The sequence below is a fragment of the Aspergillus stella-maris genome (assembly GCF_047715825.1).
Source record: "Aspergillus stella-maris strain CBS 113639 unplaced genomic scaffold BDV14scaffold_35, whole genome shotgun sequence".
Classification (NCBI taxonomy): Eukaryota; Fungi; Ascomycota; class Eurotiomycetes; order Eurotiales; family Aspergillaceae; genus Aspergillus; species Aspergillus stella-maris.
In genome coordinates this window covers 97,134-121,344 of record NW_027396829.1, presented here as the reverse complement: position 1 = coordinate 121,344, position 24,211 = coordinate 97,134, and the positions used below count along the sequence as shown (strand labels likewise).

The 24,211-nt window shown below is 51.2% G+C and overlaps 6 protein-coding genes across 6 annotated transcripts; all 6 read right to left on the bottom strand.

The window, feature by feature from the left end:
• Positions 1-456: 456 nt before the first annotated feature.
• flbA (developmental regulator FlbA) lies at positions 457-3,115 on the bottom strand. The gene is made up of 4 exons (XM_073777544.1): positions 2,341-3,115; positions 1,131-2,259; positions 894-1,081; positions 457-840 (listed from the first exon to the last, which is right to left on the bottom strand). The coding sequence occupies exons 1-4, from the start codon at positions 3,025-3,027 to the stop codon at positions 691-693; spliced, it is 2,154 nt and encodes a 717-aa protein (XP_073627094.1). The 5' UTR covers positions 3,028-3,115; the 3' UTR covers positions 457-690.
• A 5,874-nt stretch (positions 3,116-8,989) lies between these two features.
• BDV14DRAFT_79153 (uncharacterized protein) lies at positions 8,990-9,633 on the bottom strand. Its single transcript, XM_073777543.1, has one exon. The coding sequence runs from the start codon at positions 9,450-9,452 to the stop codon at positions 9,108-9,110; it is 345 nt and encodes a 114-aa protein (XP_073627093.1). The 5' UTR covers positions 9,453-9,633; the 3' UTR covers positions 8,990-9,107.
• A 2,888-nt stretch (positions 9,634-12,521) lies between these two features.
• Positions 12,522-15,157, bottom strand: BDV14DRAFT_175319 (origin recognition complex subunit 4). Its single transcript, XM_073769047.1, has one exon. It carries the CDS (start codon positions 14,806-14,808, stop codon positions 13,189-13,191), a length of 1,620 nt encoding a protein of 539 aa, XP_073627092.1. The 5' UTR covers positions 14,809-15,157; the 3' UTR covers positions 12,522-13,188.
• BDV14DRAFT_190442 (putative PHD finger and SET domain protein) lies at positions 14,952-18,439 on the bottom strand (the record flags this gene model as incomplete). Its single annotated transcript, XM_073771333.1, has 5 exons — positions 14,952-15,181; positions 15,266-15,281; positions 15,848-17,290; positions 17,321-18,232; positions 18,263-18,439. The coding sequence occupies 5 exons, from the start codon at positions 18,437-18,439 to the stop codon at positions 14,952-14,954; spliced, it is 2,778 nt and encodes a 925-aa protein (XP_073627091.1).
• A 2,315-nt stretch (positions 18,440-20,754) lies between these two features.
• Positions 20,755-22,798, bottom strand: BDV14DRAFT_79128 (putative proline permease). Its single transcript, XM_073777541.1, has one exon. It carries the CDS (start codon positions 22,620-22,622, stop codon positions 20,916-20,918), a length of 1,707 nt encoding a protein of 568 aa, XP_073627090.1. The 5' UTR covers positions 22,623-22,798; the 3' UTR covers positions 20,755-20,915.
• BDV14DRAFT_79130 (putative nuclear pore protein (SEH1)) lies at positions 22,729-24,143 on the bottom strand. The gene is made up of 3 exons (XM_073777542.1): positions 23,877-24,143; positions 22,998-23,829; positions 22,729-22,951 (listed from the first exon to the last, which is right to left on the bottom strand). The coding sequence occupies exons 1-3, from the start codon at positions 24,060-24,062 to the stop codon at positions 22,836-22,838; spliced, it is 1,134 nt and encodes a 377-aa protein (XP_073627089.1). The 5' UTR covers positions 24,063-24,143; the 3' UTR covers positions 22,729-22,835.
• Between the last annotated feature and the right edge of the window lie 68 nt (positions 24,144-24,211).

Sequence of the window (24,211 nt, the reverse complement as noted above, 5' to 3'; positions counted from 1 at the left end):
ATTTGCCGTTCGTGAACTTAGGCAGATGAATAATAGGCGTATCACAGCTGAATCGAACAGAACCCATGAAAATGCGAGACAAGACCGGATGCTGGATGCAAAGACAGATGAGGGACATCTACATGTGATGATATCCCGAAGACTAAAAGAAAGAAATATACATAGGAAAATAAGGAAAGTATATAAGGAGATAGATCTTGAACTTCATGCGTGTATGAGATGATAAAAGAAAATAGGAAATAGATATGAAAGGAAATAAAAGGAGAACGCCACTCTAATGCTGCTCAACAAATATGGAATCACCTTTTGCCAGCTTTTGTGGATGTTCTAATAAATCCATCCAGTGGCCAGAGACAAATCCATGAGAAGGAAAAAAGAGGCTGAGAAAAGGAGACAGGATGGAGAATCTTCAAAGACCTCAACTCAACGTCTCTCTATCAACATGATCCGTGGATCATAACATCTTTCATATCTCGTGATGACTCCCACAAACAGGTTGCCGGTGGGAATCGGTATCGTGTATTGGGTGTCAAAATGTGTATGGGAAACAATGCGGAGGGCGTTCATGTCACAGACGTGAATGAGAATGATTAAAGTGTATCGCGTAGAACAAGCTCATGCCAAGAATGGAAAGTCGATGGATCGAATTCGACGGTGAAAGCCGCCTCGTTGAAAGGCTGTTTTTTTGTGTCATGAACGTTGCGAGCGGCTCATTGATCGTTCCGGGAGAGGTGCAGGCGTAGGCGAGTACGATCTTCCCCCGCCAATCAGGTCATCAACGTCGTGCTCCTGAAGAATCGCAGCGTACTTGGGGTCGCGCAGGAACTTGGGCACCGAATCCTGGTACAAGTTAGCTATCCGAATGCTGAAACTCCGAAATGTATCCCACTTACACTAGACATCAGCTTGAAAACCGATGTTTGTGCCATCTCAAACAGTTGCACAACCTCCTGCAGACTCTTGAACATTGATTCGTCGTCGCCAACGGCTTTTGTCATGCGACTAGCCAAGCTGTTGCGGAGAGCATGGTCGATGTTGAGCTCGCAAGGGGATCCAGGAGCCAAGAAGGCATTGTAGAGACCTAAACATCGGTCAGACAAGATTTTATAAAGCTTCGCAGAAAGACTTACCATAAGCTGCCGCGAGCGTCTCGCGCACGGCCTCAGGCTTCTTAAAGTGGCCCACCTTGTCCTGCTTGTGATACTGAGAAGTGAATTCGGATACATCGACGTAGAACGACAAGTTCTCTTCGCAGAGCGAGAAGCGTAGGAACTCGCGGAAGAGCAGGCGCAGAGCGGGATCCTGCAGAATGTGGTTCAGGCGCGCGTTGTTGGAGTCTCTGGGGATACCACGGTCGTAAGGGGCGGGGTCGCGGACTTTGCTGTCACGAGCGAGCCAGCCGCAAACGCGCTGACCACGCTCGGTGATGCTGTAGATTGCGTTCTTGGAAGGCTGGAAAGCGACCAATGAGTTTTCGACCTGAGGAATGGACCGGTCTTCTTGTAGAACCGTGATCAGCCCATACTTGACAAAAAGCTCTGCGATCAAGACAGTTTCCCGAGGCTCGATGGTTGTCGAGCAGTCCATCAACCAATCAACGGCGCCCTTTCCATGGAATGTGTTGTTGAAGATTTTGTCGCCGATTTTGCGCTCTTTTGCCATTTTAACTCCAACCAAGCCGTTCGAATAGTCGCTGAGAGAGTCAGAATCCGAAGTCGAAACACTGCTCTTCACATTGGGCCCGTCCTGTCCTGCAAAACGGCGGAAAATGACTTCAATGGTGGCTCGGTCGTGAGAAAGCTTATCGGTGTCAGTATCGCGCTCCAAGTTGACCAGCTGCATTGTGTTGCGGGGCGATTCCAGGACGTCGGTGACATGGCGCGCGGTGATACCGTTTCTCTGGCAGAATCTTTGCAGGATGTTGATTCCCTTCGGCGTGAGCTGGTACAGAGCGCCCTTCAGCGGGAATGTGTGCGTGTATTTTCCGTCTACCGATTCAATGAAGCGAGCATCCACAAAACGCTGACACACCGAGCGAGCCATTTCCTTTGCCATCGAGAAGGTGGTTGTCGTTGTGGTGGTCACGATGCGTGAGGGGTCTTTCGGGTCTGGCATGCGGTTCGATTGCGAGAACTTGAGGGAGCCCAAGTTGTTGATGGCCTCCTCGGAGGTGAAGGTGTGGTCGTATCGGGTAAAGCGAACACGGTGCGAATCCAATTTCAAGCTGACCATGAGAGTCGAGAACAGATCCATGAAGTCCTATAAGACAAGCGAATTGTTAGCGAATTTTCCCGAAACGCCTGAAAATGTTTGCAGCAAGGCCATTGGCGCATGTAATACCTTTGTGAAAGGACGATCATCCTCCGTCATACGGAGTAGTCTTGACGACGTCTGATGCATCTTGGCTGGAGATAAAGTAGGCGCAGGACTAAATTCTTGTTCGGAGATGGGCGGAATGAGTTGAACAGTCTGGCGACGCCTGTCTATAGTAGAACAGGGCTGCTCGGCGACTGCTGAGATGGGTTCAAACAGAGAAGTGCTCGCCTTTTCGCTGCTACCACTACCGACGGACAATGGCAGAGATAGTGAAAGAGGTTCTGCTACTTCGCCGATGCTGAGTTGAGAGGCCTTTCGCGAATGCTTTTGGAGGCTCCCGGATGAGGCGGACTGGCGAAGAGGGTAATTCCCCGTCGAGCCGATAGCTGAGAGGTTCGCAAGAGCGCTGGAAGTCTTCTCGCGAGCAAGAGCAGCAAACGAGCGTCGATTCCGGCGGGAGATCGAGCCAATTACTGACCCTGTGAAACTTGGTGTTGCGGTTGTAGAGAGGGGAGCGGTAGAGGCGGGGACGTCGGAGGTGATGATGGAGGAGGTGGAGGTGAAGCTTGGGAGACCGAAGTCGACCGCTGAGTTGGAGGAGGGAACAGTAACCACAACCGAAGAAGAAGAAGGGGCGGACTGAGGCTGATAATGAAGTTGTGAAGAGGGAGGGGATCCTTGGTTGAGGGGGACGGCAGATATGGTTGGCATTGAAAGCGCAAAAGCAGAGTGGGCGGGAACGAAAAGGGCAAAGGCAAGGGAAGGAACTGAAATTAAAAAATAAAATACGAATACAGGATGACGAAAATCAGGCTAAAACCGGAGGGGGGGGAGAGATATGGGACCTGAAAAAAATTGGGGGAGGGGGGAAAGGGAGAGAGAGAGGATCAAAGGGAGAAAAGCGAAGGGACGCTGGACGTGGAGACTGGAGTCTGCTCATACAAAACCTTCTGCAGTAATCTTCCAGAACAAAAGGGGCGAGGCCTAGTTAAAGGTAAGTCTGACAAAATAATATTTTTATTATTATTCTTGTTATTATTATAATTATCATGCTTAGTCCTACTACTAGTACACTATTGTCTGCCCATCAGCCCATACTCTATTTCTTCCTATTATTTTTTGTTCTTTGACCAAAACGCAGTTTTTCTCCAGGGGTGAAGAATTCGGCCTGTCATTCCTGACCCACTGTGCACGCGGACGGTTTCATGCACCAGACAACGTGGGCCAAGCCCAGATGTGGATGGATCGGCCTTTGGGGCGATCAAAGAACCTGGCCTTGCAGAGCATACTATACCAGGGTATGAGTCTGTAAGCTACGCATTCTTTCGGTTGTAGATGTTTGATATTCTCAGTCAAGGAAGGAATCCTGTCAGAGTCACCTTGGCGAACTATACTCCTCTTCAACGGCTTCTTCAGGATTAGGATAATCTATATCCTGGACTGCCAGTGCCAGGGTGTGGGTGGGCTAGCTTGGGCGTGGCCGGTAATGCAATACCGTAAAATACGCCAATCCTCATCGATCAGCGGAGGTCACTTTTTCTGTTCCTGAGGCTTTCTCTGAGCCACAAATTTAGAGACACAGCTTACCTGTTTGCCCTTCAGGTCTGGACCATGCCAAGTTGTCTCACTTATTATTGAGGTCATAATGTCTCTGCTAGAGCTCCCAGAGAGCTCCCTGAAAGCGCAGAGCCCGACGGTCGCTGGACCTGCAGCAGCAACGTGGTCACCGCAAACCGCGGCCGCCTAAGCACCTTCCATTCCTGGCTGACCTACTGGCAGAAAGATGACCAATCATGACAAACAGAGTCCGGCCTCTTTCTAAGACGGGGCTAGCGTGAAAATACCCACCCCCAGGCCAACTTCGCAGTTCAAGCAGGATTTGCGTCGAAACACTTTCCGTTCTTCCCTGCGTCCGCAAGCTGATTCGATCGGCTTGCCCTGGATGGATCTCTCAATGATGTTATACGTACAGAGCACGGCGTTATCTTTCCCTTGCTCCGTTCGTAGCGCCCTTTCTGCCCACGTGGAAATCCACGCCAGCGTTGGATGACAACAAATGGAGCCTGAACCCTTCTGTGTGATGCTACCGAAGACGACCCCTCAGGCCCTTGGTTCGACCATCACGTGAGTCAAGCATTTTCCAGGTGCAGATCAAGACTTGTGTCCGCGAGTCATGAAACTTACGAGTCAACCAGAAGTTGGTTCGAAGTAAGGGCCCTTATCTCCTTGACTCTTTTGAAGATAAGAGCTATCGTTTGTTTTGCATAAGCCTACTCTCTGTACCGTGGTCAACAGAGTTGGTGGGTTGTTATCGGCGACATTACCCAATAATAATTGTGACTGACGCGATACACTCACAATTCAGAGGTAGACGTTACTCCGATAGTCACTAGCGTGGCTGAGCAGCTTGAGGGATCGGACTTCGTCGATGACTCCTCCCAGTGTTGCCTAGCCGAGATCCATGCGGTTCCACGTGGACACACGTGGAGAGGAGCGACCGTCGCTCGGGCGCCTTGGCTTAGAGTCCGCCGTTTTGAATCGCCGCTTGAGCTGTATCTCGCTCTCTACGCCTATCATTATTGGCATGAAATTTCCCGTTTCTTTAGCTGCTCTTCAGCCGTCCTTCCGACTCTCTCATTGCTTCCCCAGGATTCCTGCATTTCGCTCTATCATTGGACGCCCGGACACTCGAGGTCATAGATATCACCATCGGGCCCGGCAATTGCAGCCCACTAAGACCGGGAAAAGATATCATCCGTCTATCTGCGTACAAAGGATTATTGTGTTTCCATACAGAGAGCCGCGCGGACCGCGACTTTTCTTTGTTTCTAAAGTATGGCTCCGATTCTTTCGTTTGACGTATCACTTCACCGCATCATGATTCGCAATCTGGTTTCCGACCGCTTGGAACGCCAATAGGTACTCTGTAAACATGGACTGTAGGAAATTGTCAGGCTGAGTTTCACAGCGCTGCTCACAAATTCGCAGCCTCCTGACTCCTGGAGTCCCGAGGCTCAACAAGTTGATCGAGATGCAGAGTTCATATAGCGTAAACAAAGTTCAGACCGGCAATGACAAATACTATGCGAGTCATGGGCAGTCCAATCTTGGTTCTCTCCGGGGTCTCCGTGACTGTCTCCGTGCGATTCTCAAATCCTTCCTTGGCCCATTGAACTCAGGTGCCCACCAAAACGAACAACAATTTTGAAGCGGTCACAGAGCAGTAAGCACCAGCCTTCGACCCGTGTCATTTTGGTCCACCTCGGAATCTTTTATACAATACGACCGATCATCAATTTTTGGCTCAATTATTTCTCGCTCAAAACACAGATACTGTGGAGCGGTCTCTTACTGCCTTTCAGCTTCTTGCATCATCGTGGACATTCATTTGCTGCTTGCGTCTGCTTCGAACTACTAATAATTCGTGTTTAGAAAGTCTCTCTAGTGGATGAGCACTTGGGGTTAGTTTAGTCCGAACTTCAATAATCCCCGCGGTCTCGCACTCGCAGTCCCAGCGCAAACTCAAAGTCCGACGATCAGTGATCGCCATACCCTTGTACAAGAATCAAGGGGTGTCTACTGTCTCTCTTCCGTATCACCGAGGGTTGCCGATACTCTCGAAGACTCGAACTTTATGCTCCATGCCAGAAGTCGAATAGACGTTCGAGACTCCGAGCTCAGCATCCAGCCCCGGCTGTCGGTTTAGCAGTAGCTCGATCTCGCCGCGCGCCGGCCAAAGCCTTCTCCTGTCAAAAACGTGGCCTGCTCGGACTTACTCTACTACTAAGTTTTCATGAACCTCTATGGAGATTCAATGTTACGGAGGCTTGTGTTAGCCTAGATGGGCATCTTGCTGTAAACCTACTGTAGCCCCGTTTGAAACACAACGTCACAAGCAAGCTTCACAGTGCTTCAACAATACGCGACAACGTTTCAGTCCAGTTTTTGATCTTGCATCACAGTAATGATGCCGGGCTCACATCTACCGAGACACGGAACGGGATAATTGGAATAACCTCGTCTCCTGCGACGCTGACGGCCTTACAAGGTATTCGGCAATTACCGCTGCCAACCCACTTCCAAGTGACAACTTGCAAGCAGCGAAGCACTCAACGTACTAGGTTACGACTACAAGTAGCACCACAAAGCTCGAACATGGATTCAGTGACTGTATCATTACGGTTCAGACGCTCTGGTCCCTACAGAGCACAAACAACCGGGCTTTGTTTCGTCGCACAAATTAGTGGCTGCCAGATACTTCTTGTTTGCCTTGAAAATCGCTCCAGATACGGATTAATCGTCTACCCTGCCCTTGAAGAATCTCCAAATACAGCCAGTTGCATATGTGGGTCAGGTATCGACATGGGTGCCTTCATCACAGTCATCAGCAGGCCCTCAGTTATCACTTTCCTTTGATGGGGATTACAAGCTGTCGTGACTCGTAAGTCATCACAGTTGAAAGCCACCATAGGCCGAGATTCATGAGGTCCTCAATGGCCCACCGGTTTTGGGGTGTCCATGGCTTCGTCCTATTCTGAAACGAGAGAAGCGGAAAAGAGTGGGCCGTGGCCTCAAGACACTAAAATCACTAACCAAATTGTGATGTGAAAACCACGTGGCATTAAGAATGGCTAGTGAAACTCTATGCTCCATGGTTTGTCCGTCGGCCTCGGTGGCCTTTCCTTGTCTTGGACGGCCCAACTGCTAATACTACAACAAGGCTGATATATGGAGTAGGAAGCGACTATAGCATGGTCTTTGGGCGAGCCTTCAACCAATTCAAAGGGCCTTACACCACGGGCTTGCCAACATTATATCGGTCTGGAACCGAGCTACCCACAGCGTATACTCTCTAGCGGTGAGTGTCACTGCTATTACGTACTGAAGCCATATGGGACGACTCTTTATCAGTCACACTATGATGCACGACATACATTTTGAGGCAGACATACCCAGAAAACGGACGTCATCACGATCCCGAGCCGTCCTGAAGAATAATGATGGCCCTAGACGACGTACTCCCACCCCAGTCAAGCCTTGCTTTCACCATAACCTGCCGAAACATCTCCTTCCCAACAAGGTTGTTTTATGGAGTCATTGATCGTATGATAAGCGCTGGCCCGACAAAGGAACATACTCAGCAGTTGAGAACTCCATACACGGACCTCGTCGTCACCCCGGTGGGGAAATCAATTTTCCAGAACGACAAAGCCCAACGGTGTCACGGCAGCTCCAGCCCCAGACCGTTTATTTTTACTCCAAACGGCGTAGAAGGATAGAATGTTCTTCGCGCTAGAAGACATGGCTGGTCTAACGACTCTAGTCTTGGTTCTTGACTCTTGAGGCGCGGTCTAGAGGTGTCATATCAAACCGATGTCTGAAATTTTTGCCTAGACCCTGGCTGTATGAAGAACATGTCAGATTGACAGGTAAGTATGATATCTAATCCTATCCCAGGAGAACGTTTCACCTCCCTGTGTCAACTGTCAAGACCGAGAGTCAACCCCTTTTCTCGTTCCTTGTGACTGTCAACGACGACGAAGCAAATATGAGATCAACCTGCTTATGCGCAATACGTGATATGTGTCCACTATCCAGCGTCCATCCACGGTTCTACAAATAACTTAATTTCCGTTGGCGGCATATGCCGGTATGATATCAATTATTTCGTCGGCTACGCCGCAGGGGATGAGCCCCTGAAAAGCCAAGGATTTTGGAAAATTCCAGAAGGATTCCAGAACATTGCCGGCTTCGGCCGTGTCTTGTCTCAGGTATGGAGCGGGTGCACTCCCCGGCCGGCTTAACCGTAATTTGCACGTCAGGCAAATACGACATGTCTGATTCTTCTCAGAGTTCAGACGGTTGGACGCGTGGCTTAAGGCTGAGACGAAAGTTCACGTCTATCTGTGACAAGCACCAATGGCAGCGTGAGATTCGCCAAACTGTTTATTTCTGACAGTCAATCAGGTGCAGACACCCTTGCCGCCAACGAACCAGTTATAGTATCCTACAGGTCAAGCTGGAAAGCCATTCAAACCTTCTTTCTCCAGTCCTACTACATATCTCCGAGGATTGAGCAATAAGCACGCTACTTTGTATGATCCAAGTTTCGGTCACAGCGTGACAAATCATACAAGATGATCCGGAGAACCTCGGCGGAAGATCGCTCGAAATTTGGCCCAAGTTTCCAGAGTTTTGCGCCAGCAAAAACAGCCGAGGATCTTCACCGCATTTCTTTTTCCTTAGCTTGTATCAAGTCCTGCGCTAGTAATTCCATTACAGCGATGACTCTGGTCCCTGACTAGCACTACTCGAGCGGCGTGGTGGCGGTCATCCCACGGCGCCGGTAGGTCTTGATGCCATGAACCATGGAACGCTCGCTCAACCACGAGGGTGGCAAACCCAGGGTGAAGCCGATCGATCGATCCGGGATACACGGCCTCCTGCCTATCAGCGTTATTTACTCGAACCACGTCAGCTTTGCTTGTGAAGCCAGGGATGTTGCTGCTGAAGCCCGCCAAGCCTCGGATCTAACAGGCTACTACATGTGCTAGTCTATGACTTCTGAGCCCTATCAATCCTATCTCAGGCCTCCCATGAAGGATCAAAGCTAGAATGATAAGGATTGCATAGCGTGAGAGTCCGTCCAATAGACTCTGCTGCAGCTCCGACATGCAGACGCTGATCCTTGCTTCCACGCGAGAAATGGAACCGAGAAGGGGAGTTGCGCCGCACACCGACAGGGAGTCATCTTGGTCGGCTCGTGATGGTGAAATGACTTGGCACCATTGTTACAACGATGTTCGAACGATGACGGGCTGTGATGCTGGTACGGCTATAGGGCTATGATCGTGGTACTGACACATGTGGGAGGCGAGAAATGTGGTTGAACACGTGCTGTGCAACTGAGTAACCTGGCTTATCTCTTGAGACAGATACAGACAGAAGCGGCACAGGCGTGCGCCTGTTCTACGTTCGCTTGCGGATATAGTACCCAGGCTATCCCCAGCCATGACCTCAATTATGGATTGACAGCTGAAATGGCAACCCGCCCTAGATAGATTAATCGAGCAAAAGTCGTGCATTAGCGCCAAACTGACAGCTCGAACAACCCAGATTGAACCGCTACTGCACATCCTTCAGGCTCAGGCCCTCAATATCAAACATCCCTGCCATTTCCCCGATACGGCCTTTTGCTGGATTAGCAATCGAAGCAGCCACCGTTGCACAAACCATTCTTCACGTCTGCTCGAGTGTCACGGCTAGCATTGGCATCTGCCTATCGTGTCAACATGTGCTTCCGGCGCCTCCGGCCTTTCAACGTGGCTTAGCTTAGGTTGTCCAAGCTTGCTACTGCTACTTGCTGCTTGCTGCTTGCTGCTGTGTTTGTGTAAGTCCGGTGGTGTAAGGAAGTCAGACCTTGTAGGTCTGGACTGGACCCAAACTCGCCTTGGGCCTCATGCCTTAAGTCTCTGCAGCATTCTGCAGTGTTTCTGCATGCAGCGCGCATGGTCTCCATCTCTTCCTTCGTGCCATGGCAAAGACGCATTGAGCAATCAGCTGAAAAAGAGGGGTCCAGATTTCCTTCGTCAGCGAACCGAGCCACTGTTTATTGTTGTTCTCCAGGGCAACAACAATGACTGTTTCCCTACCGGGTCATGCCGCTCACAATTTCTTGACTCAGGATATAGTTACTCATCCCTGTCGCTCCACGCAATGCCCATTGTCGGTATTGCGATCCTAGGATCTCACGGGCCACGGCATACAAAGTTGTCCGTGCTGACTCTGACAGTAACTGCTGACAACGACATGGATGTCCAGTCAACAATCAACATAACACGAATCCATCCATGCAATTGCAATTGCAATCGCATTGTGACGAGGCCGTGCCATTGTCATGGAAGGTGCTTATCGCACAGGGTATGCTTATTCTTCTTCCGATCTCATCCAGTTTCGCATCGGGGTAAGGCCGTATCTCCGGGCTTATGCTCGGCGTTCGTACTGCGCGTTCATCGGGCTCAGATTTCGATCTTGGATCTTGATCCTGATACTCTACTCCGTGCAGTGTAGGTCCTATTTCCGGAATACGGCTACAGTTGCCTACTCTGATCGTCTCCGGAGCCCAGGGGCCAGGCTACCGCATTTGAGGCTCGGCGCTCGCAAAAGTACGATCGAGGAATTTAGGTTTCACGATATACCCTATACGTCTTGTTTGCGAGGACTGGGCGGTTCGTATAGACGAGCCGAATCTGGTGTTATAAAGGCGCGAAGGAGCGAGACATTTGCGCTTCTACCGCCTCCCAGATCCAACTCCTGGCTCCTATTTTTGGCGGCTCGTTGACGTAAATAGTTTAATATACCATCTACGTAGTCTATCGATATAGTCTGCACTAGTTCCGATCCTGAGGATTTGTGGGGAAATGGTCGCGTATCGCAGTGGTGGTGTTTATAACTATATATCTCTGCTTAGTGCTCGCAAGATGAAACCGCCCTACTCAAACCACGACGCTCATATTCAAATACATGATTGACTCCGTAGATGCTATATTTACCTCGTCGAATTATCCACATCCTAGATACATTACGTACAGTACTCAAATTCCACGCTCCTTACTAGAGTGGACGTAGCTGCTCCGCGGGGACTCGGAGAATTCCTGAAACGACATCCCCATCGCCGTGTCAAGTCTCAGGGCCAGGCCCACGAACCCCATACTGTACCTCCTTAACTCCATAGCGCGTATAGCCTAGACAGATCGGTACTTATCCCCTTCAGGTCAATGCTCATTGTAATCCTGATCCTGATTTTGGTTTCGGGCGCGGCTCTGTATAGGGCTAGCTAGTACGCCGTAGCTACTTAGGGAAATAGTTGGTTATACCACTGATGTGTACCTACACAACGCTCCTAGGAAGTTTCCAGCAGTTTCAGCAGGCCCTTTTCTCTAATCTCTACCCTCGACTTTGTACTTGTCTATCTGTTTGGTATTGACAAGAGACGTGCGCTTGTACAGGGTACGTTTGGACAGCGATGACCTGAGTGTCAGGAGTCAGGGGTAGGTAGGTAGGGCTACCTAGAGGCTACTAAAGTATTGCCTAGGCTACAATCTACATGTATAGGGCTATCCCATTCCCATACCTAGGTCATGATGGGTCAGGTCATGCCTGAGCTATCCAAGATCCCAAGTATAGAACATCCATGTATCGATCTGGAGCCTGCCTACATACTGCCTAGTATCTACACTAGACGCTGGCAGCAGCACTCAGCAGTAGTGGTAAGAGAGATCCATATACATACTCCAAAGCGCAAAGGGTGAGATAACCTCGCAGTAGCCCCAAGCCTCAACCACCAACCACCAACCCCCATCTCCTAAGCTCCAAGCTTGGAGCTTGGAGCTTGGTTCAAGCTATCACTCCTTCATTTCGGCACTCGGCAGTTAGAGCGCAATTACCGAGATTCGACCCCTGTTGAACTTTATACAGGACTAGAATGGCTTCTAGCTAGCCAAGTTAGAGGGTAGCTAGGTATCGGAAGGTCTGACTACGAACGTAAGTAGGGTACTAAGATGGCACTAGGTTGGATAGGTGGGATCGACCGATAAATCTTCAGCCTATGTATAGACTCGTTGCTAGTCTGGACATATGAGTTTGTACTGTATAGAGTGTATCCTTAAAACGATCTACAAAATGCAGAGCAAGTTACTATATCCGGCACCCTGAGACAACCGTTTCAACATCACTTGACATTTGCGATTTGACCGGGGCCAGAAAGAGCTTGAGGAACTGAGACACTGACGTCTAAGTTCGATCTACCTCACACTACACTAAACTCTATGCTAGCTGAGGGCTGAGGCGGTGCCGTCTTCAGGGCCCAGATCCACGCGCTTGAAACGGCGATGCTCTATCTAATGCAGGCTTGCGACGACGGGGCGAGTCTAAATGCTACAATCACATTGTCACGTCATGTCATGTCACATCGTGCCACCCCATTCTCCATGCTAAGTTTGCATGATCTGCGGAGTAGATACGCGATACGATGTAGGCAGGGTTGAGATTCGGTAGTTGGATCGTATTGCATTCCCGAACACGGTCTTCATGACCATCTGATTATTATCGAAACACCAACGCACAAGGGTACCACCACAGTAAAGAGCTCTACCTCTAAGCCTAAGCATCGCGCCACCACTTCCCCAACCCGCCTGACCCCCCTCCATCCCTTCCCAAAAGCGCAACAACCTCCTCAAACGCAATCTCAACCCTAAACATCCTCCCATCCGCAGTCCCACTCCCACCACCGACAGGACTAACAAGACCCCACGTTACAAGGCGTTCCCATGCTTCTCTCGCAACATCTCTTCCCCAGACGCGGCCGGGCGTCACAGAGGCACCAGAGACAGAAGCGGACATTTTTGCCGTCGTAAGCAGCCGGACGTATTCTGCGTATGCGGCTGGGAAGGAGAGGGCTAGTGGTGCTAGGTCGGCTGCGTTGGCGAGGTCTGTGCCGGGGTCATATAGGGCTGTTAGGCGGGTTGCGGCGAGGAGGAGAGAGAGGGGGAGGGAGGTTGGTGGGGAGCTTAAGTTGGAGGAGCTGGAGTGGGTCTGCGAGGGGAAGAAGGGGAGGGGGGCTGGGTCAGGACAGGTGAGGGGATTTGAGGTAAATGTTGTTGGTGTGGGGATGGCGAGTTGTAGTTGTGGGCTATCGTGCGAAATCGGGGACGATAAGGCAGCAATGCTATGATGAAGCTCCGTAACAGCCATCAGCGCGCTCGTGAAGAATTCCTTGACGGACTTGGTTTGGTGGTATATCCTGCGCAAGTGGGTTTGGAATGCCGGATCGGCCCAGAGTCCCTGCAATCGGGGCGGTATCAGAAGCTAGTTCTATATTGAAACAATCGAGGGTCTGTGTCTGACTCTTACCTGCAGATAAGCTCTCCACCCATCCAGAGCTGCCTTCCAGCTGTCCGACTTGGCGATCGACTGGTCATCGGCGCTCAGTGCCAGACCAGTCCCTGCCGGGGCCCTGGTTTCGTCCTCCAGATCGAATTCCTGATCCTGATCGAGATCCAGCCCAGCAAGACAGGCGTCGGAAAATACCTCGAATGTCCTTGGCAGCGGTACGTAGACGGATCTGTGACTGAATCGACTCTTGACTCGTTTCTCGAGCATTTCTGTGACGTCTACCTTGGTGGTTACGCCCAAGACCGCCAGTGGCGCTTTTCGCGCTTGTGCGATATCAAAAAGGTTGTAGAGGAGGGTTTGGCGGGGATGCGTAACGAAGAGGTCGAATTCGTCTAGGACAATGATGATTGACTTAGCTGTTGTCGTTGTCCCGTCTTTGCTGCCGTTTGGGCCATTCAACTCTTCTGGATGTGAGAGCATGGCGAGGAGCGTCGCCATAGTGTCGGCGTAACTCGTAACCTTGCCTGCCTCTTCTTCCGTAGCAGTCTCCCGACCGAGCTGGCGCCATATCTCACGTAGCGCTAGCCGGTCATCTGTATGTAGAAAGCCGTTCAGCCGGACAACATGAAAATCGTTCTTGTGCTGCTTTCGTAGAGATGACACGATCGTTTCGATAATGGCTGTCTTTCCTGACCCGCGCGAACCAAGGAGGAGCATCGAGTTTCCCTCGCCTACACTAACGGTCTGCTCGATGAGCTGGTGTACCTTGTGGTACTCGACATCAAGACCCTTAAGCGGGACGAGTCTCTTTCCATTGAGCTTCTGAGCCACAACTTTCGTCAAAAGCTGTACTTCCTTTTCGTAGCCGCTGCGAATGAATTGCTGGAACTGCTCGGCGTAGTCAGGTAGGGGAGCTTGATCCTCTCCTGCCGTAGCCTCGTCCTTTCCGCTTGGATAGTCTCGGACAAGGTCCTGCTGAAGCTGCATGCCAACCAAATCATCTAGCCCATCTTGAAAGTCATCTGCATCAGCATCCCCATTCACATCAGCAGTGTCAGCCTCGCCAGCCCCGCTAAACCGCACAGAAGCCCTCTTCGACCTCGTCCTCATAGGTCTCTTTGCAGGTTGCGGCGACGCGGATCCATCTTCAAACTCCAGATCCTCGTTACCATCCGCCGCATCATCTCCATCAGCATCAGCGTCCTCCACCTCCGGCTCGACAGGAACAGTAGACGATTTCCTCCGACTACGCTTTGCGCTTCCGGCCGGTTTGGACGTAGAACCAGTCTTGGTCGCACTCGCACCATTCGCGCCCTTTGGCGTCCCCCTCGGCGTCGCCGCAGCTTTCGCCTTCCTAACAGACCTCGTCCTCTGAATCTCACCCGGCTGATCCTCGTACCGCTCCGGTGCCTTTCTCTGGCGCCCGCTAGACCGCGTCCCTGTCGCAGGGGTATTTGTAGCTGTAGCTGTTGCTGCCGCGGCCTCGCCCTTTAGCGGTGTTGCGGCGGCGGCATCTTGCATCGAGATGTCGCCGTCTTCGTCTTGGGCGGGGGAGGTATCGGAGACACGTCTTCGTTTTGAGGTGCGTGAGTAGTCCATTTTGTTTTGTTTGGTGGGCGGAAGAGAAGGAGGGATGAGGTTGTTGTTTGGGGAGACGACGAGAGGAAGGAGTTCGGAAGTCAAGCTAATTTAATAACTAGATCATGCGAATGATTGCGTCCGGGAAAGAGGATTGTAGTGCTTCAATGGCTCGTTGATCGGTATTGGTCCGATTGAAAGTGTTTGCGCTCGCGCTCGGGGATGTTGCGCTCAAATACTTGCGGTGATTCCAGGGGTGCTCGAAGGGGTGTGCCTGGATTGTCAGTGAGTTGATAGATTTGAGGCAAGTCAAAGAAAAGAGGACCGAAGCATTCGATTGCAATCAGTGCCCTAGGGCGGCGTAGAGCGTTGAAGGTATCTGGGGAAGTTGGAGCTGTTTGGATGTTGCTAGCTAAACTTAACACATGCCTCAGGCACCACGCGTGACGCGATGTCAGGTGCTTTCCCAAGGTATGACCAGCATATCTACAAATCTGAGGAAATGGGTTACAATCCTGCACTCTACATTCATTACTTATGAGAAGATAGTGGAAGACGAATCTTCATTCTTGGAGTCTGGCTGTTACCAGCCATCCCAGTGTATCGAAGAGAAAAGAAATGTAGTAAAGACATATCGTGAAGCAAACACTGTACATAGCGCAATGACCATAGCTCTCTTGATCCTAGGTATCCCGTAGCCATTCCCATTAGTAGTTTCCGTCCAAACGCGCCGAATACGCCGACCTCAAAGCCATCACGAAAGAAAAATCACCCAAGCCCACGACAAACGCCAGCCCATTCCGATTCGATCGTATACAAGTTAATAAAAAGAGATAGCAGTAATAAGAACAAGAAGAAGAGACAAAAGATGTCGTCAGATGGTATCAATGACAGCCGTTTCTGCAAATCCCATAATGCAGAGGATGAGAGATGTTCAAGTGACGGTGGTGTGTGTGGTTTGCGTGTCGGGAGCATCCTTCATTGTCACATCAGATACAAGTGGGCTTCCAGTGGAACTGATTTCCGGCTGTGTCTTGGTCAGGCCGTCCAAAGGCTGAACGGGCGCAGCAGGCGGCGGCATTGCGGTCGCCTGAGCTTGGGGCTTTTCAGACGTTGGGGTTTTTAGAGAACTTCTTCGACTAAGATAATCACCCAAGCTGAGCTTCTTTTTCACGGGACTAGGGGCCGCCACTCCCACCCCAGGCGGAGCACTTGCGGCGACGGCAGCAGAAGGATGAGAGGACGGGTCCTGAGTGGATGGAGATGATACGACCGATGACACTGCTGAGCTTGGACTAACCGCCGATGGGACAAATGTAGCATTGGCTGGAGGAAGCGGTACCTGGAGGTCTACTTGAGGACTCGTGGCCTTATGCGACGGTATTCGAGCAATGTGCGCCGCGCTGGAGGGCCAAGGTGATGTTAGTGTCAACGGCTTGCCGGGCCCTCGTCCATGAGATGGCGAAATGTCCACAGAAGCGTTGCGCGTCTGTTGCGACCGTGCGGATCCCGTGGGCGACTCGAAATCTCGCATCTCCACATCCTCCTTGTCTCCTGAGACACTTGGTGTGGTGGCCGTAGGCGTGACGACTGCGGGTGGATGGGATAGGCCGTCCGGTGCAGTTTTGAGCCGAGGCGAGACGGGCTGCTGTCGGCTGGTCTGTTCAAGCCGAAGCCGATCAGAGTGACAACGTTTGAGCAGACGCTGAGTAAGCGGGGTGAAGCTGGGCCGCTTAGAAGAAGGTGGTGAGGGTGGTACTCCGTTGGGGGCATCCATTTCTACCTGAACGGCAGAGTCCACATATTGCGATGGACCAGTTGTAGAAGGTGTACTGAGACCAGATGCCTTCCGAGGAGATCCTTGACCGCCAGCAGAGATTGGAGGCGAATGCGAATGGCGGTCATAGGAGCTCGCTCCAGGTGTTTGGGTAGATTGCCCGCTGACACGCTTCTTCCGTTTGTGAGGAACATGCTGGTCTTGCTCCAACTGCTGGAACTTTTTCTCTGCGGCCGCAATCTTGCGTCTCTCACGAGCAGAAAGCTCAGATTCTCCAAAGCCAAAAGCTTCGGTGGGGGTCTGGAAGGTCGGCGTCATATCACGGCTACCGGTCTGGCCTCGGGTAGAACTCGACGCAGAACGACTGTCTGCATGGTCATCGTCCTCTGTATTCTTGATGGTCTCACTCCCTGCACGACTGTTGTTGTTTGGTGGGGAGACGGTAGACTTGGCTTTCGTTTTCCTTCGTTTTGCATGCCCTGGTTTCGCGGTTGCATCCGTTATGAACCTTGATTGTTGTCGACGGTCCAAACTGGAAAGCAAGCAGTTGTGAGGCGGAATACAGGCGCAACCACCAAAATTGGCTAGTACATTGCTAATGCAAACAGCAGCATTATCTTGTACAATCTCATCTGGCTCTTGCTTGATGAGGCCATTCGTGAAACCAAATGATCCTTGGTCAAGATACCACGACGCAGTGATTTCAGTATCCGATGCGATATCTTCCTTGGCGACGAAACAGAAGTGGTACTCCACTTCGTTTGTGATGTAGGTTTTCAAGGTCACATTCGGTCGACAAGACCTCCGGGCGTAACGAAGGATACTGCCTTCCTGCCGACTGTCAATGTAAATTGGAAGCTGAGGATGGAAGAAGACAAAGGGTTCCGGATGCCGTAGCTCGTTCCAACGGTTCGTGGGATCCAGGCAGTACTCGCGCAGCTGACCGATCTTTCCAGTTATTTCCCCTACAATCTCATCTTTGCCGACGCCGCTTGCTGTTTTGAGGACCTTCCAGGTCGGATGCTTGCCATCGACTTCGGTGTTGGGATCTGTTATCGATTCGAGGGAGAGCGATGGCCAGCGGGATCGATCGAGTGCTGCATCCGATTGGGTGAATATGTCCTCTGCAGGACGACCATGGGTAGCCTTGGCGAGCGCGGCGGGGTCTTTGAGCCACAAGCCCAATTCTCCTGCGAGCGTTAAATTGACAAATATGTTACCACCAGCATCGGTGGGTCCTTGATCATCATCGTAGAGGTGGAGGAACTCATTCGAGTACAGAGGAATATTGAAGCCTGTCGATTTGGTTGGGCTCAAGGAGGCCGCAGTGCGCTTGCGTACATCGGCGTTGAATCCTGGGATCCCTGGCAGTGAACTGACTGACCCCGACGCGCGATGGCTAGTTTTTGACTTTTTCGAAGGGGGTTGATCGCGACTGCTGGACTCTGACCGTTGATGGTAGCCATTTACCTGATCGCCATGATCTTTCACTTTCTTCTTGTGGCTCTTTGCGCCTGCTCGCTTGGGTTTCCGGTCACCGCCATCGCTCAATTCTCTCAAGCGTTTCTGCCGCTCTGTGGCGCGCCGACCATCAAGATGGCGGGGTTCGCAATCGACACAGTTGTGAACATGTGGGACTTTCTGGCCATGATAATAGCACTCGATATGCTGCCATGTTTCACATTTTTCACAGAAGACTGTGCTCCCATCGTCATCTTGGAAGGCGCATATGCATTTGATGGTATACGGCTCCTCCTCTTCAGGAAGGACCGTATCCGAGACAACGCCGTTGACGATGGGTGAGTTTAGAGAGGCGGTGACCGGGAAGGGCTCCGTGGCTGGATGCGTGATGGCGACTGGGGAGGTCTCTGTCATAATCCGACAGAACACCCCCTCAAACGACTAATGCAAATCGCACTGGTGTCTGGTACTTGCAAATGAGCGGCGTAGAGGGACGAGCTATATCCCTAACCACATATCACAAGTGCCACGAAAAAAGTCTTCCTTCGATGGCTGGATGAAGATCCTATTTCGCGGAACGACAAAAGCAGATAACAAACAACTCAATAGACAATTATGCGGCGAAAAACTCCTGTCGCAAATCACAGATAGATTATTGAGCGAACTGTTTGGCCCAAATGAAGGGTACAGAAACAGAGACACTCCGAGTCGCTCCTGAAACCGATGCGGTATCGAGTAGGATCAATGTCGAATTGGGCGACAATGTATTTCGAAGGGATCGCGAACTTATTAAGGGCGTCGTCCACCCTGACGTCTGCGACCGTGGGGGAAGAGAAATGTATCGAGGGTCGAAAGGCGAGGACTTCGAGTAGGCGAGCGAGGCATGAATCGCATGGAGAAGAAGATAGCGAATGAGGAAGGCGACGCCACGGCAAGAAGTCGACGAAAGAGGTCGATTGGACGAAGAAGTTGTATTAAAGAGGAGGGATGAGAAAGGAGAAGAGAAGGGAGGTAAAGGTGGAAGGTGAAGGTGAAGGTGAAGGCGAAGGGGAGACGGGAATGTGGGAGGGAAGACGAAACGGATGGAGGGAGGGACTCGAGGGAAGCAGCTGAGGTGGAGCAATGCGAGACAAGCGAGATGAGGGAAGAAGAACCGGTCGAGTCGAGAAGACGCCAGAAGGAAGCGAGAGATTGAAGAAGGGAAGCAGAAGGGACAAGAGAGAGGGAGGGAGGAGTGAGAAGACAGCAGCAGCAGTAGCAGCAGAGAGGCAGAGAGCAGAGAGAGCAAGCCAGGCTAAAGCCACGGATGGGCCATTCAAGCGGCGCGTCCAAGACCCAAGGTAAAAAAGGAAAAGCGCGGAATAATTTTTCCCATCCGATCGTGATTCTGGGGGAAGCACTGCTGGGCGATCAGGAGCTTTGCAGGTTTGCGCCGCGTATTGCTATGTCTGAAGGGTCTTGCTAGAAGCATAAGCTGCATAGCCGCTAGTGTGGATAAAAACACGGGCAGAAGGGAAACAGTAAAACCATGATGGGAGGCTTGGAGCGAAATTGGGAGGAGGGGGGAGTCGACGAGAATCCCGTTGGAGGAACGAATGCGAGACTCGAAGCTGAATGAGTGCCTGGTCCTTGAGGCATCACTGCTGTTTGCAGCCTGGACGTTGCAGCCTGAGGCGGGAACGAAACGTTAGTCCAGGAATGGTTAGTGTAAGCCAAGACCCGAGTTGGGTATGGCGGAGAACGCAACCGGGGGAGCGATCGAGAGCCTAATCACGACTGACAGGCGATCATGATGGGAGGACGTTAGTACTCTGTAGAGAGGAAAGTACATGAGAGACTCGGTTAGTCACTTGTGTGGTTAGCAGGGTAATGAAGAGGTGATTCATCGACAGGCTGTCATCATCCTGTGTCGAAGAAGAGGTTCCCTGGTAGACAGTAGAAAGGAGACATGAGAGACTGAGAATAAACTGAATCCATGAGAAGAATATGAAAGCCAGCCGCAAGATCCAGAAAAGATTCAAGAGTGCGGTGGGAGTTGGACCCGACCAGAAAGTGAGTAAAAATAGGCATCAAGGGAAGATGTCAGGAAACAGCCGGGTATATTGGGCCTCGTATCGGACTTTGATAAGGCTGTTTGAGTGGCAAACGCAGAGACGAGAATGGTCTGCTGCGGGGAGAAGAAGGACCATCAAAAAGTGAGGAAAGAATTTCTCTAACTGTGACCTGTTGGAAAGTGAATGACATGGTCTACTGGAGAAAAGGTATAGAGGGACAAGAAATAAATGGAAAGGGAGAGATAGTCGGAGGTAATAAGCAAGTCATCTGAGGGATGGGGAGTAACATGATCAAGGCGTTCGTGATCGGTGTAGGAAGCGAGAAACACAGGGTTTAAGCAGTGGCATGCAGCGGAGATCACAGTTCAATTTGAAGAAGAGTTGGTAACTTGGTACCAGTGAATGCTCAAGCAGACAGCGGGACACCCAGATTTTTGATACTGGCAGACCCGAGATTTCTGACTCTCAGATGAAATTGGGCGAGTGCAGCGGTCCTTTTAGGGGCTGGAAAAACCGTGCGTGGCGAATTTAACAGGGCGGGGGGAAACTAGCGGAGGATGCACTGCGTTCCTGACGGGGTATGGTCACTATGATCTGTCTGCCACGGCGGTCCCTTTCTGGGTAGATTGCCTCAGGCTCACTATAAAATACAAAGAACATGGAAGATAGCTTGGACAAGAATTAATTGTGGAATACTACTGTCCTCCCAAAAACTGACTAATAATGACCGGTACAGAATGAACGATACTGAATGAATGGTACAGGATGGTCGAGAATACACAAAACAGAGATCAAGAGATGTAAACTAGGGTCCAATTGCGCATCTGTGAGCAAGTCTAAGGAAACGCGTGAGGTGTAGGTGTGACTGGTCTTTCGTCCTCGCGCCTGTGCATTTGCATTTCAATGACTTGCTCCTGAGATTGTTCCTCATCCAATTCCCCGCGGACTTCAACTGGAGGCGCTTCCAACTGGGCGGACTTCTTTCGGACCGCAGTTATGAGTCGGTGCCCACCGTACATGAGACCAAACATGCCGACTGCAAGATACGCAGGAACCGCATTGAACGGATTGAATTGAGGCACAGGGGCAACGACGATTTGCAAAAGATTCAGCGTGGTCAACAAAAGACTGACGACAAGAGCGAACCATGCTCCGTAGGGCTGAACAAAGGAGCGGTGCACCGGCAAGATCTCTGCCTTGTTGACCACTCGTCGGAACTGAAGGTAAGAGATGCACGAACACATCCAGGAAAGGTAGCCGGATGTCGTGATGAAGAACATCAGGTAGTTGAACACACGGGAACTCGAGGTTGCCATGGACAGATACGTAAGCCAAGCAAAGCCTGCGCTGATTGCAACCGCCATATAAGGGACATTCCACCGATTGCGGACCATGAACATTGCTGGAGCGTGACCTGTTTCTGCCATTGAAGACAGCATCCGGGAAGACAGGTGAAGGAACGAGCGTCCAGAGGCAACCGAGGAAAGGAAAATGGCCCCCGTCACAATGACTGGGAGCAGATGAATCTCGGAATCGTTGGCGCCAACAACATAAGGCGAGAGACCTGCGCCGGCGCCTTCGTTTGTCAGCGACTGGTCGTCAAATGGACTCATCGTGGTGGTGGCCAATGCGCTCATGGTGTAGAGGAAGAACATAACGATGTTGCCATTTCGAGTAGACCGGAAAATGCTGTTTCCTGGCTCAGAGTCATGCTGTTCCGCTCGTTGTACAGTAAGTTCTGGAACGAAAACAAAGGTGATTGTACTGCAGAGAATGCAATACAGCAAGCCGAGCAGTCGTCCTCCGTCACCTCTCAGCAGGAACTGGTTGAAGGCGCCGGGGTCATTCCAGTATTCGAATCCTCCCACAATAGCATTCGGCTGACTGGCGCGAATCGCGAGGTAGAACGAAATCATAATGAGGCCGACCGCGGTCACAACTTTGATTCCCGTAAACAATGCCTGCGTCCTCCTAAAGATCTTGTCTGGCAACATATTGAAGATGAATATCAAGCCCATGACCGCGCCCATGCGCAACGCGATGCTGGAACCGGGTTCCCATAGACCAAGGTTAACCATTGCAGTTGTGACTTCAAAGGGTACCATCACGGACAGGGCGATCCATCGAAGGTAGGAGATTGCAAATCCTATGTGGTTCGAGGTGTAGTGGTACGTATGAGCGATCATTGCGCCATTGCGGGCAAGTGAGTGAGTCGAGATCTCGGCGATGGCAGTTGTCAGACAAAACACCAATCCGGATATGAATATATAAGCGAGAATGAGCGAAGCAGGGCCGCCGACCGCGAGCGCCTGGCCTGTCCCGACGAACAGGCCGGTTCCGATTGTAGGGCCGACCGTCATGGCTTCTGGTAAGAATAATGACGAAGAATAGGCTCGGTAGAGGTCATAGACGCATGAGGAGAGCGGGTGAGGAAATAGGGATTCAGCGATGGGACTGATGCAAAGGAGGAGTTGAGACTGCGCATGGGGCGTCACCAGGTTCTGTGAGCGGGTGCATAGTACCTGCCTTGGTAGATTTGCCATCGACTTGAGCAGCGTGCGTCGCTCCTGCCGGAGTGTGTGTTTCTGCTCGCTATTAAAGGAAGGAGCTTAAAAAGTCAAATCGATCGGCTACACCAGCCGTGTAAAAGGTGAACAGATCATATGCTTTCAAATCCAAGGGTATCATGTCTATGGAGTAAAATGCAAAGTGCTTCCACAATCTATTGATAAGGGAAGTATGCCTGAGATGAATTCTCATTTCGTTTCATGTTCAGTCATCTCCGTCTGGGCATACTCGAGCCACTCTCCAGAGAGGGACTTTTTCCAAAATCTGACAACTCCATCATCGCCAGAGGAGATGAGACAGTCGCCTGTATGTGTCAGAATGATCAAATTAAACACTGTCAGCAAACTCACCAGCATAAGACCATCCAACTTGCCACACGTCGAGATGTTTACTGTCAATGCAAGCGACCTCCTTGAAAGTGTGTTTAAAGGGAGAATCTCCGGTTGGAGGCCTGTGGGTCGTTGAAGCAGGCGCACGACTTGCAAGTGCCGAGCCTATGCCTGACTGTGTTGTTGAGCGCGCCGATTGCGACGGGGTTGATGAATGAGTTTGGTTGCGTTCCTCGCGTGTGTTGGAGGAGTGCGAGGTATACACTTCAAAAACCCTAACGAAGCCATCCTTGCACCCGCTCGCAATGAGATCGTAGCCTCGAACTGAGCCATTGGCCCAGGATACATCTCTTACCAAGCCTCCATGCCCTGTCAACTCAATAGCATGATAGAAGCGGCGGTTGGCATCCATGCGGAAGATCTTGACGCTGTCCATGGCAGCAACTACAAGGGACAAGCTCTTGCGGTCCCAAGAAGGCTGGATCGAGTGAGTCATGTCTGTGGGGTCGTGGTGAAACTGCACTTTGAAGCTCGATTCCTCTCCTCGTGGCGGCGCTGCGCAGACCCTAAACTCATCGATAGTCTGCCAGTCGGCAAGCGAGTCTGGACTGACGGGCTCCATGATCATCAGGAAGCCGTCGCGCGTAATGGCGGCAATCCAGGTCTCGAGGTCCATGTTGCGGAAATCAATCGACACAAACGGATGCCGGTGTGGTGCAATCATACGGAAAATGGGTCTGAAGCGTCGGCCAGAGTTTGGAGGCTGAGTGACATCTTCCTGCCATACTTTTAACTTCATATCCTCCCCAACACTGCCAATATGCTGGCCAGTAAAAGGGCCATTCCAGGTTGCCTAGACGGTTAGAACTGATTATTACCAATATAGAGATTTCAGCTTACATCGCGAATCTCCGCGTCATGAGCGCGCCATGTATCCGTCAGCTGCCACTCGTCGTCTTTCTGGTCCCAGACTTTCATGCGGTGGTCGGACGAAGCAGTAACTATGCGATTGCCATAGAAGTTGAACTTTGTCACAGTGACGAGATCACGATGACCAGCATCAAAGTCGGAAAACCCGGCAGGCATGACTGGGCAAGTGAGGATCCCAATTGGAAGATCTGGACCCTGCAAGACATACGCTGCGTACAGCTGAACGCGTACTACGACTAAGGTACGAGTCTACGATTGCTCCGAGAGGCGCGGCTCAGGCAGCCCTTACCGCCTTCGGACAAGCA

Excerpts from the sequence above, each read along its gene's own strand:
- flbA (XM_073777544.1), bottom strand. The coding sequence starts at position 3,027 with ATGCCAACCATATCTGCCGTCCCCCTCAACCAAGGATCCCCTCCCTCT. Across the intron at positions 2,260-2,340 it reads ATGATCGTCCTTTCACAAAG|GACTTCATGGATCTGTTCTC; the intron begins GTATTACATGCG and ends CTTGTCTTATAG. Across the intron at positions 1,082-1,130 it reads GACGCTCGCGGCAGCTTATG|GTCTCTACAATGCCTTCTTG; the intron begins GTAAGTCTTTCT and ends ACCGATGTTTAG.
- BDV14DRAFT_79153 (XM_073777543.1), bottom strand. The coding sequence starts at position 9,452 with ATGTGCAGTAGCGGTTCAATCTGGGTTGTTCGAGCTGTCAGTTTGGCG.
- BDV14DRAFT_175319 (XM_073769047.1), bottom strand. The coding sequence starts at position 14,808 with ATGGACTACTCACGCACCTCAAAACGAAGACGTGTCTCCGATACCTCC.
- BDV14DRAFT_79128 (XM_073777541.1), bottom strand. The coding sequence starts at position 22,622 with ATGGCAAATCTACCAAGGCAGGTACTATGCACCCGCTCACAGAACCTG.
- BDV14DRAFT_79130 (XM_073777542.1), bottom strand. The coding sequence starts at position 24,062 with ATGCCTGCCGGGTTTTCCGACTTTGATGCTGGTCATCGTGATCTCGTC. Across the intron at positions 23,830-23,876 it reads ATGACGCGGAGATTCGCGAT|GCAACCTGGAATGGCCCTTT; the intron begins GTAAGCTGAAAT and ends CTAACCGTCTAG. Across the intron at positions 22,952-22,997 it reads AGTTGGATGGTCTTATGCTG|GCGACTGTCTCATCTCCTCT; the intron begins GTGAGTTTGCTG and ends TGACACATACAG.